We start from the raw sequence: 16,157 nt of genomic DNA, 5'->3' as shown, positions 1-16,157 counted from the left end.
GAGTCGTTGAATTCATCAAGAATATTATTAAGTCATTTATAGTTGGATATATTATGAAATGATATGCATGCCGTCAACTTTCGATGTAATGAAAGTTTGTCTTTTAAAAACGAATGTAATGTTTGTAAAATGTATCATTTAGAGGTCAAATACCTCGCAATGAAATCAACTATCGTGAATCGTTTATAATCAGTATGAACGGGGCATTTCATCAAGTTGATAAGACCAAACAATTTTTGTCATCTAAGTTTTCGTTGAAGGATATGGGGGTTGCGGATGTGATTCTTGGGATAAGGATCATCCGTGGTGACAATGGCATCACGATAACTCAATCGCATTATATTAAGAAGATTCTCAAGAAGTTCAATCTTGAGGATACCTCCCCGGTGAGTACTCCCATTGATCCTACTCTGAAGATCTTACCCAATATGGGTTCAGCTGTGTATCAACTTAAATAATCGAGTGCTATATGGTGTTTAATGTATGCAATGACTTGCACTAGACCGGATATTGCCTATGCGGTGGGTAAATTGAGTAGATTTACTAGTAACCCGGTTTCTCACCATTGGAAAGCTGTGAATAGAGTATTTAAGTACTTGAGGCAAACCAAGGACTTTGGTATCACATATACCGGCTTCCCTTCTATCCTAGAAGGTTATTCGGATGCAAGTTGGATAACTAATATGGAAGATCATTCTTCTACTACTGGTTGGATATTCCTACTTGCTGGAGGGGTAATTTCATGGGCTTCCAAGAAGCAAACATGTATTATAAATTCGACAATGGAGTCGGAATTTGTTGCATTGGCTGCGACGGGTAATGAAGTCAAGTGGTTAAGGAATTTGGTATATGAAATTCCTTTGTGGCCAAAGCCCGTTCCTCCTATTGGTATGCATTGTGATAGTGCTTCAACGGTGGCTAAGGCTTATAGTCACATGTATAATGGTAAGTCTAGACACTTGGGTGTTAGACATTCCATGGTACGTGAATTAAACACGAATGGAGTGATCTCCATTGATTTTGTTAGATCGGAACAAAATCTAGCGGATCACTTGACCAAGGGACTAGCCAGGGACTCGGTGCACAAGTAGGCTATTGGTGTGGGATTGAAGTCCATCTAAATATTTCAAAGTGGGATACCCAATTCCCTTCTAGTACAACGCTAGGAGCTGAATTCAATGAGGAAAGCCTATTTTGAGAAGATTGGAACACATGTTTTCATATAATTCCAAAGGTATGTGTTCGGAGGTACAAGATAAAGTGAGGTTGAAGTTTATGACTTCTTAATAGTTCTCTTGAAAAGAGCAAGATTGAAGAGAGCTACCTAAGTGGACATGAAGTTGAGCCGCTTTAAGAAAGCGTTGAACTTAGTTTTCTATATGTTCTGATTGGATTGGGACACATGGCTCCTAATAGTGTCAAGTTTGTATTGTTAGAGATTATGGAACTAGTGTGTATATTATCGACAGGTTTTTAAATGAATTGATGGGTTTACACTATTAGAGCACCCTGATTTTCGAATTCTTGCACGCGTAATATACTATGTGTAAATTCAATCCATGTGACATTTACACTTATGCATTAGTTTCTAATTGTTTGTATTTTAGTAATCAAGGATCATACTAAAATGGGGGAAATTTGTTGGTGATTTTAGCATGATCCAACGTTCATTTTAGGGATTGGATTACTAGGTTAAAAGTGTTTTCAAACCATTGATACATTACACGAATTCGGAGAGTGTGGAGTACACGTTCGTAAAACGTGAGGTGGTTTGAGGTATTGTTTTGCACTTGAAAATAATGTTTGGAACTTAAGGAATGCGAATTGGAACTTAAGGAATGCGAAACACGACTTGAAAGGCTAAACACATTTGAAAATAAGCTTAAACAAAATTTTGGTGTGCAGTAGCTTTAAGCCGCGGCGCGGCTCCTGGGCTCGCGGCGCGGCTTAAGGCATGATTTCAAGGTTGAGAGTTTTTGCATGTTTGTAAGTGTTTTGCTTTGATAGCCCGAGGTGCGGCTCCTGGACCCGCGGTGCGGCTTAATACTGGACTCGCTGAAAAGGTGCCTTTTCAACCCAAAAGGCACATTCGAACCCCAAACATTTTGGAATTGTTCCAGGGCATTTAAACTACGTTTTTTCATGTTTTTAGACCATTTTGAGTCTAAATACATGAATGTAAACTTCCAAGTCATTAATGGGTATGAATCAAAGGTTGTGACTTTTCAAGAAACCTTTTGACCCATTATAAATACAACCTTTGTGTATTTGAAAAAGGTTCTAGAATTTTAACCTTTTACACACACTTTCAACTTAAACAATTAGAAGATAAATCTCTGCAATTGTTTTGATTGTTTTCTTTTAGCCAAGACAACAATCTAGTCTTTGTCTTATCCCAATCGAAACTCCGTGTAACCCGTGGCTAATTGGGTCGAAATATTCGATTAAAAAAGTGATCACACGATTCAAAGATCAATCCGGAGTCGGTTCCATTTCAGGCACGAAGGTTTATTTACAATCTTAGTTCATAACAAAATACACACTACTAACTCATTTCATACTCATACAGGTACCTACATCTATGAAGAAAAAAGGAAAAAAAAAAAAGAACAACTGACCAACAACCCAATCTCTTGAATCCCTGCAAAAAAAACTCAATAACTTTTAATATGAAAGGCAGTAACTTTTAATATATTTTGTAATGTAAATATACAACTGCCATCACTTTCTATCTATATATTTTGTATTGTAAATATGACAATGCCAAAAAAAAAAAATTAAATAAATAAAATAACTGCAGTTGCACCCTTAGACGATTTTCACCTAAAGTTGATAACCAATGAACCATCAATCCGCGAGACCGTGCAGACCTAATATCTAGTTATACATATATACTAAGTAATTAATCTCTAATACTAAAGCTTGGTACTGTTCACATGGTTAGATTGGTCATTTTTCTAATTAGTTTAATGTATACTAATAATGTTTGAGGTATCATTTGTAAATTGTAACGCCGCTATCGCAAAGCCGGTCAACAAGGAAAGGCTATGATGATAAATATGTGGGAGATTGTTTGAGTTAGGAGAAAAATGGCTTTGTATCTTGGTGAGGCAGCCAATGTATTGCAGTCATGGCATTTTCATGTTTTCTTGCTTGAATGTATGCACATAACTGAGCTTCGATATTCCTTTTTATTTATATTTAGCAATTGTTGGTTTTGCTACTTGTTTTTTTTTTCTTCTCGCGTTTTGGTCATATTCAAACATTATGAATTTGATGATCCGTCTTTGTTATTTGGAGACCCTCCATGATGGTAATAGTCAATGGTTATGAGTTTGTGAATTTTCCCCCGGCAGTCACAGGATTAATATGAGGTAAAAAAAATTTACTTATTATCATGATCACTTTTTGAACTATGAAGTATCTGGAATTTGTTAAATAATAATATTTTCACATGGTCTATGCGAATGTTTGATGTAGGCACCGACAAGCAAATTTTCTGTTTGCGTATAAATTGTACGAAGGCAATGAGGAGATTTTTAGGAAGAATATGAAGGTCATTATTCCTAGTTTAATCGTACTATTATTTTTTTCTATAGTAGATGTATAAATTGAGGGGTAGGTATGTATGTTGGAAACTAAACTTGATTTGGGATTGTAAGTATCAAATATTTTGGATCAAGATCATAATCCATTATGTAGAAACTTCTTGTAAAATGTAGTAGACAAAGTGTGTAGAAAATGTGTAGAATGATCTTATAAAATATCTAGGTGTAGAAGTATCATAATACTAAGAAATATCTAGATACTAGTAGATTGTGTAGTATTCTAGACTATTCCATTGTGTAGTATAAATAGAAGGCTTCACCCTCATTTGTAATCAAGCAATTAAGCAATAAACAAAGATTTCAAGATCAATCAAATATCTAAATTATCAATCCTCTCTTCCACAAATAATATACATAACCTCCTATTTCTAACAAAGTGGTATCAGAGCTTGATTCGACAAGATGATCGATGGAGCATCCAAATGAAGACCTTCCTAGGTGGACAAGACTTATGGGAGATTGTGGAGGAAGGCTATGAGGAACCCGCAGAAAAAGGTCCTCTCAGCAAGGAGAAAAAACTATTGAAGACCAACGATCAAAAGGCTCTTTCTATCATCCAACAAAGTGTAGATGATGGAGATTTTGAAAAAATTGCAAGTGCAACCACCGCCAATAAAGCATGGGAGATCTTGGAGAATTTTTATAAGGGAGTTGATAAGGTGAAAAAGGTTCGACTACAAACACTACGAGGTGAGTTCGAATCCTTAAATAAGAAAGACTCAGAATCAATTTCTGATTATTTTACAAGAGTCTTGGCGGTTGTCAATCAATTAAAGAGGAATGGTGAAACTCTAAGTGATGTAAGAGTCATTGAGAATATTCTTAGATCATTAGATTCAAATTAGACTATATAGTCGTAGCCATCGAAGAATCTAAAGATCTAGAATCAATGACTATCGATGAACTCATGGGTTCACTACAAGCCCATGAAGAGAGGTTCAATAAGAAAAATAAGGAGCCTTTGGAGCAAGCTTTACAAGCAAAACTCTCTTTCAATGAAGAGAGCAGTGAAAAGACTCATCAAACCAGTCAACGAGGTCGTGGTCAAATATGCGGCTGAGGACGAGGGCAAGGATATATCAAACGTGGAGGTTATAGTTCTTACAGAAATGAAGAAAGAAGTCAAAATTTTCACCCGACAAGAGGTCGCGGGAGAGTAGGCTACACAAGTAGAAGGCCAAGGTATGACAATTCTCAAACCAAATGCTATAATTGTCATAAATTTGGCCACTATGCTTCGGAATGCGAGAAGTCAAACAATTACGTGCAAGAAAGAGCAAATTTAGTGCAAGAAGATACCGAAGCTGTGGAAAACACTTTGTTACTAGCATGCAAAGGTGAAGATAACGGAGAATCAAATTTGTGGTATCTCGACAAGGGTGCAAGCAACCATATGTGCTGTGATAAAAACATGTTTGTGGAGTTAGACGAGGTAATAAGTGGAAATATCACCTTCGAAGATTCCTCTAAAGTCCCGGTTAAATGTAAAGGTAAGATCCTCATCCGCTTGAAGAATGGAAGGCATCAATTTATCTCTAAGGTGTATTATGTGCCCAATATGAAGTCCAATATACTGAGTGTTGGACAACTCTTAGAGAAAGGCTATGATATTCACATGATAAATCGTAGTCTTTCTATAAGAGACCAAAGAGGAGGTTTGATTGCTAAAGTGCCAATGTCCACGAATAGGATGTTTTTGCTAAACATCCAACATGACATTCCAAGATGTTTAAAAGCATGTTTTAAAGATAAATCTTCGCTTTGGCACATGAGATACGGGCACTTACATTTTGGAGGCTTAAAGTTATTATCAAGTAAAGGAATGGTGAAGGGTTTGCCTCCAATTAATCATCCGGATCAAGTTTGTGAGGGATGCCTTCTAGGAAAGCACTTCTGAAACAGTTTTCCAGCAGAGGCTTCTAGTAGAGCAAAGAAACTTCTAGAACTTATTCACACGGATGTGTGTGGACCCATCCATCCACCATCTTTGGGTAAAAATAGATATTTTCTTCTATTCATTGATGATTTTAGTCGAAATACATGAGTCTATTTTCTAAAAGAGAAATCAGAAGTCTTTGGAATGTTCAAGAACTTTAAAGCATTTGTGGAGAATCAAAGTGGTCTCACCATAAAGGCGATGAGATCCGATCGTGGAGGAGAGTTCACATCCAAGGAATTCAAGGAATTTTGCGAAAACAATGGGTTACGACATCCTCTAACTCTTCCATATTCACCTGAACAAAATGGTGTTGCGGAAGGAAAAAATAGGACCATTCTTGATATGGCCCGGACTATGTTAGGAAGCAAAAGGATGCCTAAGGAGTTTAGGGCTGAGGCAGTGGACTGTGCGATCTATCTAGCAAATCGCTCACCCACTAGAAGTGTCAAGAACAAAACGCCCATTGAAGCTTTGAGTGAAAGGAAGCCCGACATCTCACACCTTCGAGTATTCGGAAGTGTGGCATATGCTCATGTGCCAGATCAGAAGAGGACGAAGCTCGATGATAAAAGCGAGAAACTCATATTCGTGGGCTATGACTCAAGTTCGAAGGGTTACAAGTTATACAATCCCAAGACTGGTAAAGTAATCTCAAGTCGAGATGTGGTGCTTGATGAAGAAGCAACATGGGATTGGAATGTTCCCGAAGAGGAGAACTACGACTTTCTCCCTTATCCATTCGAGAGTACTGCAAGGAACGAATATTATCTAGAAGTTCAAGAACCTTCTAGTATACCATCTCCGTGCTCTCCACGTACTCCAACCACTACACCTAGTGAAGTGACAACAACATCAAGAGGAGAATCAAGTAGGCTACAACATCACACAAGGAGCATTGAGGAGTTGTACGAGGTAACACAGCCTATGGATGATCTACCTTCTTGCCGACTGTGAGCCAATAAGCTATGAAGACGCAGCAAAAATTCAAAAGTGGAAACATGTAATGGACGAGGAGATTTAAGCAATCTAGAGGAATGATACGTGGGATCTTGCTACTCTACCAAGAAGGCATAAGGCTATTGGTATAAATTGGGTGTACAAGGCCAAGAAGAATTCCAAAGGTGAGTTGAAAGATACAAAGCAAGGCTGGTGGCGAAGGGATATAGTCAATGAGCCAGCATAGACTATGACGAAGTATTTGCCCCCGTCGCTCGTCTAGAAACTATAAGATTGATAATCTCACTTGTGGCTTAGCATAATTGGAAGATTTATCAAATGGATGTAAAATCCGCGTTCCTTAATGGTCACTTAGAAGAAGAAGTCTATATAGAACAACCTTTGGGATACATTGTGAAAGGTCAAGAGAATAAGGTGCTGAAATTGAAGAAGGCCTTATACGGGTTAAAGCAAGCGCCTCGTGCATGAAATAGCAGGATAGACAAGTATTTCCAGCAAAATGACTTTACAAAATGCCCACATGAGCATGCTCTCTACACTAAAGTAAGCAATGATGATTGGGTGCCTATACTTGGATGACTTGATATTCACAGGTAGTAATCCCAAAATGTTCGAGGAGTTCAAGAAAGCAATGGTTCGGGAGTTCGAGATGGACGACATTGGACTTATGGCTTACTATCTTGGGATCGAGGTGAAACAAAAGAAAGAAGGAATATTCATATCCCAAGAAGGTTACACGAAGGAGGTGCTAAAGAAGTTTAAGGTGAATGACTGCAAGTCAATGAACACACCGGTAGATTGTAATCTCAAATTGTCAAAAGATGATGAAGGGTACTTGGTTGACCCAACACAATACAAGAGTTTAGTTGGAAGTCTGAGGTACCAAACCTGCACAAGGCCAGATATTCTCTATGGAGTTGGACTAGTAAGTCGATTTATGGAAGCATCTACGATAAATCACTTGAAGGCAGCTAAGAGAATACTTCACTACATTAAAGGTACGGTTGATTATGGTCTATTTTATTCACCTTCTGATCACTTCAAGCTAGTTGGATACAGTGATAGTGATTGGGCTGGAGACAAAGATGATCGTAAGATTACGAGTGGTTTCGTGTTCTATATGGGAGATACGGCATTCACTTGGAGTTCGAAAAAGCAACCCATTGTGACTTTGTCAACGTGTGAAGCCGAATTTTTAGCAATAACATCGTGCACCTGTCATGCAGTATGGCTCAGGAAGTTACTAAACGAGCTTAAGTTTTTCTAAAAGGAAGCTACGGAGATATATGTGGACAACAAGTTTGCGATTGCTCTAGCAAAGAATCCAGTCTTCCATGATCGAAGCAAACACATCGATACGAAATACCATTACATAAGGGAGTGTGTTACAAATAAAGAGGTGCATATAAAGTACACGAAGTCATTTGACCAAGTTGCTGATATTTTCACAAAGCCTCTAAAACACGAGATGTTTTAGAGACTACGGAATATGCTCGGAGTAACTAAATCAAGTTTAAGGGGGGTTGTTGGAAACTAAACTTGATTTGGGCTATGTGTTTTGGATTTGGGCTTGTAAGTATCAAATATTTTGGATCAAGATCATAATCCATTATGTAGAAACTTATTGTAAAATGTAGTAGAAAAAGTGTGTAGAAAATGTGTAGAATGATCTTATAAAATAACTAGGTCTAGAAGTATCATAATACTAAGAAATATCTAGATACTAGTAGATTGTGAAGTATTCTAGACTATTCCATTGTGTAGTATAAATAGAGGGCTTCACCCCTCATTTGTAATCAAGCAATTAAGCAATAAACAAAGATTTCAAGGTCAATCAAACATCTAAATCATCAATCCTCTCTTCCACAAATAATATACATAACCTCCTATTTCTAACAATGTATTGCTAGAAATAGTTATACAACAACAACATACCCAATCCCACATGTGTGAGGTATGGGGGAGGTGAGACGTAGACAATCATTCCTTTATCCTAGAATAAAGAGAAATCATTTCTCCACTCCGAGTGAAACACTCACAAGAGTAGAGAAAGTCCTCCCTATTACTTGAGGCAACAGCAAGCGTCGATTTATTGGCGACTTGACTGCCGCTTAGTGGCTAAATTGAACTCCATGCTTGATTTAAAATCCATGAAAATTTGCTTCTACCATTTTCATGACGTCTCTTTTCTATTACTTTTTTTTATCATGTATGTATCTATTTTATTTTTTATTTAAATTATTTATTATTTACTTTATTTATTTTTATTTTGTTCTATTTTTTATTTTATTTTATTTTATTATTATTATTATTATTATTATTATTATTTTTTTTTTTTCTTCTACTTTTGGACCGGAGGTCCTCTTTGAAGGAATCTCTTTATCCGTTGAACAGTATTGGTAGAAATAGTTATGTTATGGATTATTAATTGTTGTGTATGAATGAATGCGATTTAATGTTACTAAGATCCGCCCACTACTACACCTTTTGGAATGAACTTCATGAAAAAGTGGTCTGATCATAGTGTGTTTCTAGACTTTTCAAATATGTTGTAATCGATGGGTTTTAGGTTCTTTTTATTTCCAATTGTTGTATTTTTTTTATTTTTTTTATGGATTTTTTTTATGATTCTAGCTTTTATGGTTGCAAAATTGTTGAAAATATTTTTGAGTATTAGAGGTTTAATTTGAACTGTTATGTTCACTTTTTTTGGATGTTTTATGTTCGTTTAGGGCAAGGCCGATTTTCGCATTCAAGGTGATGACAAAACTGTTTTTCTGTTTGTACAGTATTTTTGTTTTGTGTTTCAAGTTGATTTCTGAATCTATTTCCCCTTTATTACGGGGATGAACTGGCCCATGATTGTGACAATGTTCATGTGATCCAGGCAAAACGACTCCGTTCAAGGTACATTATCCGATTTGTTTTGTATTTTTAATGATCTGCACTTTGTTAGCTTTCTTTTTTTTTCTTTGTTCTTTCACTTTTGATATTTAAATGATATTTAAATGTGAGAAATATTCATCCAACTTTTAAGTTGAGATTCAAGGACCAATCAGAGTGCGATATGTGGCGCGACAAATCACATGTGATTGAATATATATATATATATATATATATATATATATATATATATATATATATATATATATATATATATATATATATATATATATAGAGGCAGGATCAATGGGGAAGTAATCAATCGGGGAGAAGTGGGGGGAAGTAATTTTTTTTTTTTTCGTTTTTTGAAAAAACTTTGTTCACGAACATTATAGATTGGATGAAAATAAGAACATTTAGAAAAGACACTTCGTGATGAATGTTATTATTTTGGCGAAAAAACGATCGACAAAAATAACATTCAAGATAATATTGTTCGTGAAGAATGTTAACGTTTTTTCCATGTTTTGTGAATTAAAATTTAGCCCGATTTAGAGTTTAGGGTTTAGGGTTTAGGGTTTGGTGTTTTGAGTTTATTCCATAAACCCAAAACACCAAACTCTAAATCCTAAACCCTAAACCCTAAACTCTAAACCGTTCGTGTTAAAAACTCAATCTAAATCCTAAATCTAAACCCTAAACTCTAAATTTCTAAACCCTAATATCTAAACCCTATAAACCGTAATATCTAAACCCTAATATCTAAACCCTAATGTCTAAAACCTCAACATACGCTCGAAAAACACGATAATTGTTATATATTACTTCTTCGAGCGTTTTCCCGCCAAAATAATAACATTCATCACGAAGTGTTTTTTCTAAATGTTCTTATTTTCATCCAATCTATAATGTTCGTGAACAAAGTTTTTTCAAAAAACGAAAAAAAAAATTGCTTCCCCCCGATTGGTTACTTCCCTCTTGATCCTACCACTATATATATATATATATATATATATATATATATATATATATATATATATATATATATATATATATATATATATATATATATTAAAAAAAAAATTCGAAATCATATTTTTTTTCAATTTTTTTTTCAATCATGTGTTATTGGCTTTGACATGCAGTAAATCACATGTGATTCTGCATGTCAATCACATGTGATTGTAAAAGGCAATCAAATATGATTCTGCATATTAAATTCAATCACATGTGATTGTAAAAAAAAAAATTGAAAAAAGAAATCGATTTTTTTTTTCAATCACATATGATTAAATTTGATTTGATATGCAGAATCACATGTAATTAGGTTTTATAATCACATGTGATTGGATTTTACAGGTTAAATTTAAAAAAAATTAAAAAGAAATTTTTAAAAAACAAATTAAAAATAAAATTTTTTAATTTTTTTTTTTCAATCACACGTGATTCTTGCGCCACATGTCGCGCTCTGATTGATCCGTTGGATTTCATGCAAATTTTTAGATTTAGAAGATTACAACTCATTTAAATGTTTATATTCTATTTCTTATATATACTTTACTTTTTAAAGTTTATGATTTCAGTTGAGCTGATAGCTGAGCATCTTGCATGGGTACTCAGTTGCTCAGTATAGAGACCATTGAACACATCATGTGTGATTTTGCTATTTGTTAAACCTACGGTAGTTGCAAATAACTATTAATGTTAAAATATTAATGAGTGTGTAACAACTCTTTTTTAATAACATACACGTAGAAAACGGAGGCGAAGAAAACCTCAGGTAACACAAGTTACACAACGACCACATCTACATCACTCTCCTTGAACATCATGACACGATGATCATGCCAATACCCTTTTGTAAAATACAATCTAGCTAAAGTTAACATGTAGTGTATCGCTGGCAAACGGGTCGAGATGGGCTGGGTTGGGTCGAAGATCAAATGGGTTTGGGTCGAAATGAGTCATGGGTCGAAATGGGTCAGAAATAAAATGGGTCTAATGGGTTGGGTCGAGACCCGGGTCGGGTTGGGTCGAGACCCGGGTCTGGTGGGTCGGACTAGTAATTTATTTATTTATTCATTTATTTTATTTTTTAGACCTTTTTAAGTCAACTTTAATCAATTCAAATCTGAACAAATTAACCCTAATCAACAAATCATGACAAGAATGCACTAATCAACAAATTAACCCTAATCAACAAATTTAGACCTTTTTAAGTCAACTTTAATAAATTCAACTTTGAATTGCTTAACCAATTCAAAAATTACAGTTAGAAAATCATGAAGTATAAAACAGAAAGAATAACTAAGTTACCGTAGTTCGACATGAGATTGTGAGATTGGGAGATTGCAGATCGATCGTGAGATTGTGAGATTGGGCGATTGCAGATCGATCGTGAGATTGTGAGATTGCGCGATTGCAGATCGATTGCAGATCGTGAGGATCGATGCGATTGTGAGGATCGATTGTGACTTTGTGAGATTGCAGATCGATCGTGACTTCAGACTTCAGAGAGATTACAAAAGACCCGTTCGGGTCCAGGGCTTTGACCCAGTGATCTTTTAAAATTCATTGGGCTTTGGTGGGCTCTAAAGATTGGACCCCTGTCCTTTTATTTCTGTTATATTGTTGGACCCAATTGGGTCTTCCATTATACCCATTGGACCCTTTTTTTATGAATTGGGTCTTATTTGACAGACCTAATGTAGTGTAAACTTTTTTTTTTTTAACGACATGTAACCAAACTTTAACAAGTAACTAAGCATCTATATACATAGTTCCATAAAAAATCATTTATGCATGCATACATGTACGTACAATGATCGGACCTAAATTCAGCTTATTCAATTATTCTAATTGAATAAAGACCAAGTGCAAAGGGATATGAAGTTTCCTTGAAGTTTAAGGGACCTTATAATCGTTTTCCATTCGATATGTGATTCGAATGGTCAATCACCATGTCCAGCCTTGATCCCTATGTTTTACCTTGATTCGTTACGAAGAGTGGTTGAATATTTTCTTCAAATGAAGCTTAATGACCACACATCGTTTCTAGAGTGTGTATTCAACAACTCTAAATGAGAGGCCGAACCCGCTATTTATAGTTTTTCTATTTTTTGCAGTCCGCGCATTATAATCTTCGATTATTGCTGGATATACGCTAATATACCTATGCACAATCTTTAATTATTGCGCAATCACTATTTGTTAGCGCAATTCATATGCGCAACTACATATATGATCACACAACATCATAAAACTGTAAGAAACAACAAAAAGCCCCACCCGCAGCGAAGCACATTCCTCGTTTACTTCCAAATGTCAACTAGATAACATAAAATCTAAATATCTCCATTTATATTGACGTATATGGTCATCATCAAGAGGGAACCACTTTTTGGGGGAAGGGTGAAACAAATTTTTAATTTTTATGTTTTCGTTTTTATTTAAAAAATTTCAAACATTAAGATCACATGAAAATATCAACATTTAAAAAAGACACTTTGTGATAAATGTTATTATTTTGGCGGGAAAAGCCTCAAAGAAATAATTGATAACATGGATCATGAGTAATGTTTTAATTAGTATTTTTTCATCGTTTTTTTTTTATTTTCTTCTTATGTAGTTTTTTTTTTTTTTTTTTTTTTTTTTTTTTTTTTATTTAGTTCGATTTGAAGATTAGGGCTTAGGATTTAGTGTTTTGGGTTTAGTCCTTAAACCCTAAACTCTAAACCGTTCGTATTAGAAATTCAATCTAAACCCTAATTATTTCTAAACCCTAATTTCTAAACTTTAAACTCTAATTTCTAAACCGTTAAAAAAATTAGTTAAAATTGTAATGATGCATGTTATCATTTATTTCATCGAGAGTTTTCCTATCAAAGTAATAACACTTATCACAACATATCTTTTTTAAATATTCATATTTTCATGTGACCTTAATGTTTAAAAAAAAAAATTCAAGAAAAACGAAATAAATTACTTCCCCAAAAAAAAAAGTTTCCCTCTTGATTAAAACAATATATATATATATATATATATATATATATATATATATATATATATATATATATATATATATATATATATATATATAGTAAAGGGATCAAGAGAGAATTAAGGTTGAGAGAGAAACCATAGAACCCACATATTGAGCTCAATCTGCAAACAACACAGATTGACCTCAATATGCACACAGATTGACCTCAATCTACCCACAAATTGACCTCAATCGCTGAGTTTAAGATGTGAGTTCTCCCATACCCATGGTTCTCTCTGGATCCTCACTATATATATATATATATATATATATATATATATATATATATATATATATATATATATATATATATATATATATATATATACAGGGGCAGGATCAATGAGGAAGTAACAAATCGGAGGAAGCGGGGGGAAGCAAAAAAAAAATTTCTCGTTTTTTTTGGAATTTTTTTTTCTGGCATCAAGATCACACGAAAATATATTCATTTAAAAAAGAAACGTCGTGATGAATGTTATTATTTAGGCGGGAAAACGATCGATAAAAATAACATTCAAGATAATATTGATCATGAAGAATGTTAACCTTTTTTTCTTCTTCATGTTTTGTGAAGTAAAATTTAGCTCGATTTAGTGTTTAGGGTTGTGACGCCCCGTACAAAACCATCGTGTACGATTCGTCAACAACAGGATCTTTACACGGTCAAACACTACAAGATGTTTAAAAACCAGTTTTGCATTCATAAAAAGATAGCGTTTACAAAACATAACATGCTTACTAGAAGCGTTAACATAAGTATGTGACCCAAAGGTCGTTACAAAGCCATTATTTGAAAATAACATAAGTTACGAATGCAAGATAAAAGTTTCATGATTGAGACATCTCTAAGTAATGCAGCGGAAATCTAACACATCAGGTCCATAACAGCAAGTCTATAACACCAAGACAGCAAGTCTAACAGCGGAAGCAACAACGTCTAAGCACCTGAGAAATACACGCTTTAAAAGTCAACACAAAGGTTGGTGAGATATAGTTTGTAATCAGTGAAGTAATGTAGACCACGAGATTTCAGTGCTTCAACCAACAGTTTAAATCAGTATGAAAAGTATATGCTTAATCATGAGCACCCGGTAACTAACTTAACGTAATAGTAATACCCCCTAAAAGTACACTTGGCGAGTGCGTATGTCCTCGAAGTATCAAACATACGTTAAATGCTAGCGCAACTAGCCCGAGTGGGGATGTCAAACCCTATGGATCCATATCTAATATTTGCGTTCACCGGTTCAAAACCAATGATTAAACGTTACCGTGCTAAGGGGAATCTTTATGCTGTTATATAACCCACACATATGTAAAGTTTAAGTACTCGTGTCAAGTAAGTAAAACATAAAAAGCGCATGTATTCTCAGTCCCAAAAATAGTATAAGTAAAAAGGGAAGCTATAACTCACAGTGGATAAGCAGTAAAAGTCGATATGAAACGTATGCAGGTAGTAAGTCGGTCCGAAAGGTTGTCAACCTAAGTCAAAGGTTACTAGGTCAGTATGTTGTCCCAAAAGGTTAAAAGTAAATAAATTAAGTTTAAGTGTCATCATCTACATCATCATTATCATCATCATTCATCAACACTAAGGTAAGTTTAACAAGAATAGAGATCGAAACAAAAAGGCTGATTCGGACAGCTGTTACGACCTCTATAAAAATCCAAAAGATGCGTAGTCAATGGATATGGCTCCGTATGTGAGTCCTCTAACCGCTGACCAATTTTCAGAACCTAACTCGTCTTCGTTTGATCGTGGCGACAGTTTTAGTGTGAGTAGGTCAGAAATTTCAGCACAACGTTACAAGGGCGTAGTGACTTTCAGAAGGCCATAAATCCTAAACCGTATATCGGATTAAGTCGAGGCATAAACGAAAAGTCATCTACTCGAAACGAAATATCTGAAAATTAATATTCCAGAAGCCCAGGAGTCTGATCAGACCCCGAAAAACAGCAAACAAGTGCTCTGGTGAGGTTCTTGGTGCTTGATGCTCATCACGATTCTCATCCTTGATGCTTGTAAGCTTCAAGTGTGCAACTCTTTGATGTTTTAGCATCATTTTGACCAATATTAAACCATCAACACACAACTAAGAGTAAAATCTATCATTCTACAAGTTTTGAACATCAAAATTGCCTCTTTATTTCATAAATCCAATAAAGCTTCAACCTTTGTCCATTTTACACAAGTTCATGCATCTATATGTAAGACCAGATTATTTGTAGTGTACATAAGTGTAATTAAGATACTTAAAGTGGGATTTTGTTGTACATATTCAAAAAGGAAACAGATTCTGATCTGGGGGATCTGCGCGCCGCGCAGATATATGGCGTGCCCCGTCATTTGCTGTGACAGCTCACCCTTCTCTTTTTAAATTAGATATTTTGAGGGATTTTTGGTAATTACACATAGGAGCCCGAATTTAAGGCCCTAGATCAGTAGTGGAGCCTCATTTACTCCATTTTCCATCTACCTTATCTTCTTCCATTAAATCTTAGTGAGAGAAAGGGTTTCTAGTGTGAGAGAGCTCAAAACAAAGAAGAAGGAGGTTGAATCGGGTTTAAGTGCAAGCATTAAAGTTGTTCATCTATCCTCTAGCTACATTTTGATCATAGTGGTATGCTCTAATCTTGATTTCCTAATTTAATTTTGTGAAAGGGTTAGTGTTAGGGTTAATGGTGAACTTAAAACCCACTTTGTTAGTAAATTGGGTGTTTTGGGTGA

General features: G+C 35.0%; 1 protein-coding gene across 1 annotated transcript; it reads left to right on the top strand.

Moving 5' to 3' along the window:
* Positions 1-488: 488 nt before the first annotated feature.
* Positions 489-1,091, top strand: LOC139842300 (secreted RxLR effector protein 161-like). The gene has a single exon (XM_071832454.1). The coding sequence runs from the start codon at positions 489-491 to the stop codon at positions 1,089-1,091; it is 603 nt and encodes a 200-aa protein (XP_071688555.1).
* The last annotated feature ends 15,066 nt before the right edge of the window (positions 1,092-16,157 follow it).

The sequence above is a fragment of the Rutidosis leptorrhynchoides genome, chromosome 4 (assembly GCF_046630445.1).
Source record: "Rutidosis leptorrhynchoides isolate AG116_Rl617_1_P2 chromosome 4, CSIRO_AGI_Rlap_v1, whole genome shotgun sequence".
NCBI lineage: Eukaryota > Viridiplantae > Streptophyta > Magnoliopsida > Asterales > Asteraceae > Rutidosis > Rutidosis leptorrhynchoides.
The sequence above is the reverse complement of the archived record's forward strand: the minus strand, read 5'-3'. Positions and strand labels throughout refer to the sequence as shown.

Excerpts from the sequence above, each read along its gene's own strand:
- LOC139842300 (XM_071832454.1), top strand. The coding sequence starts at position 489 with ATGACTTGCACTAGACCGGATATTGCCTATGCGGTGGGTAAATTGAGT.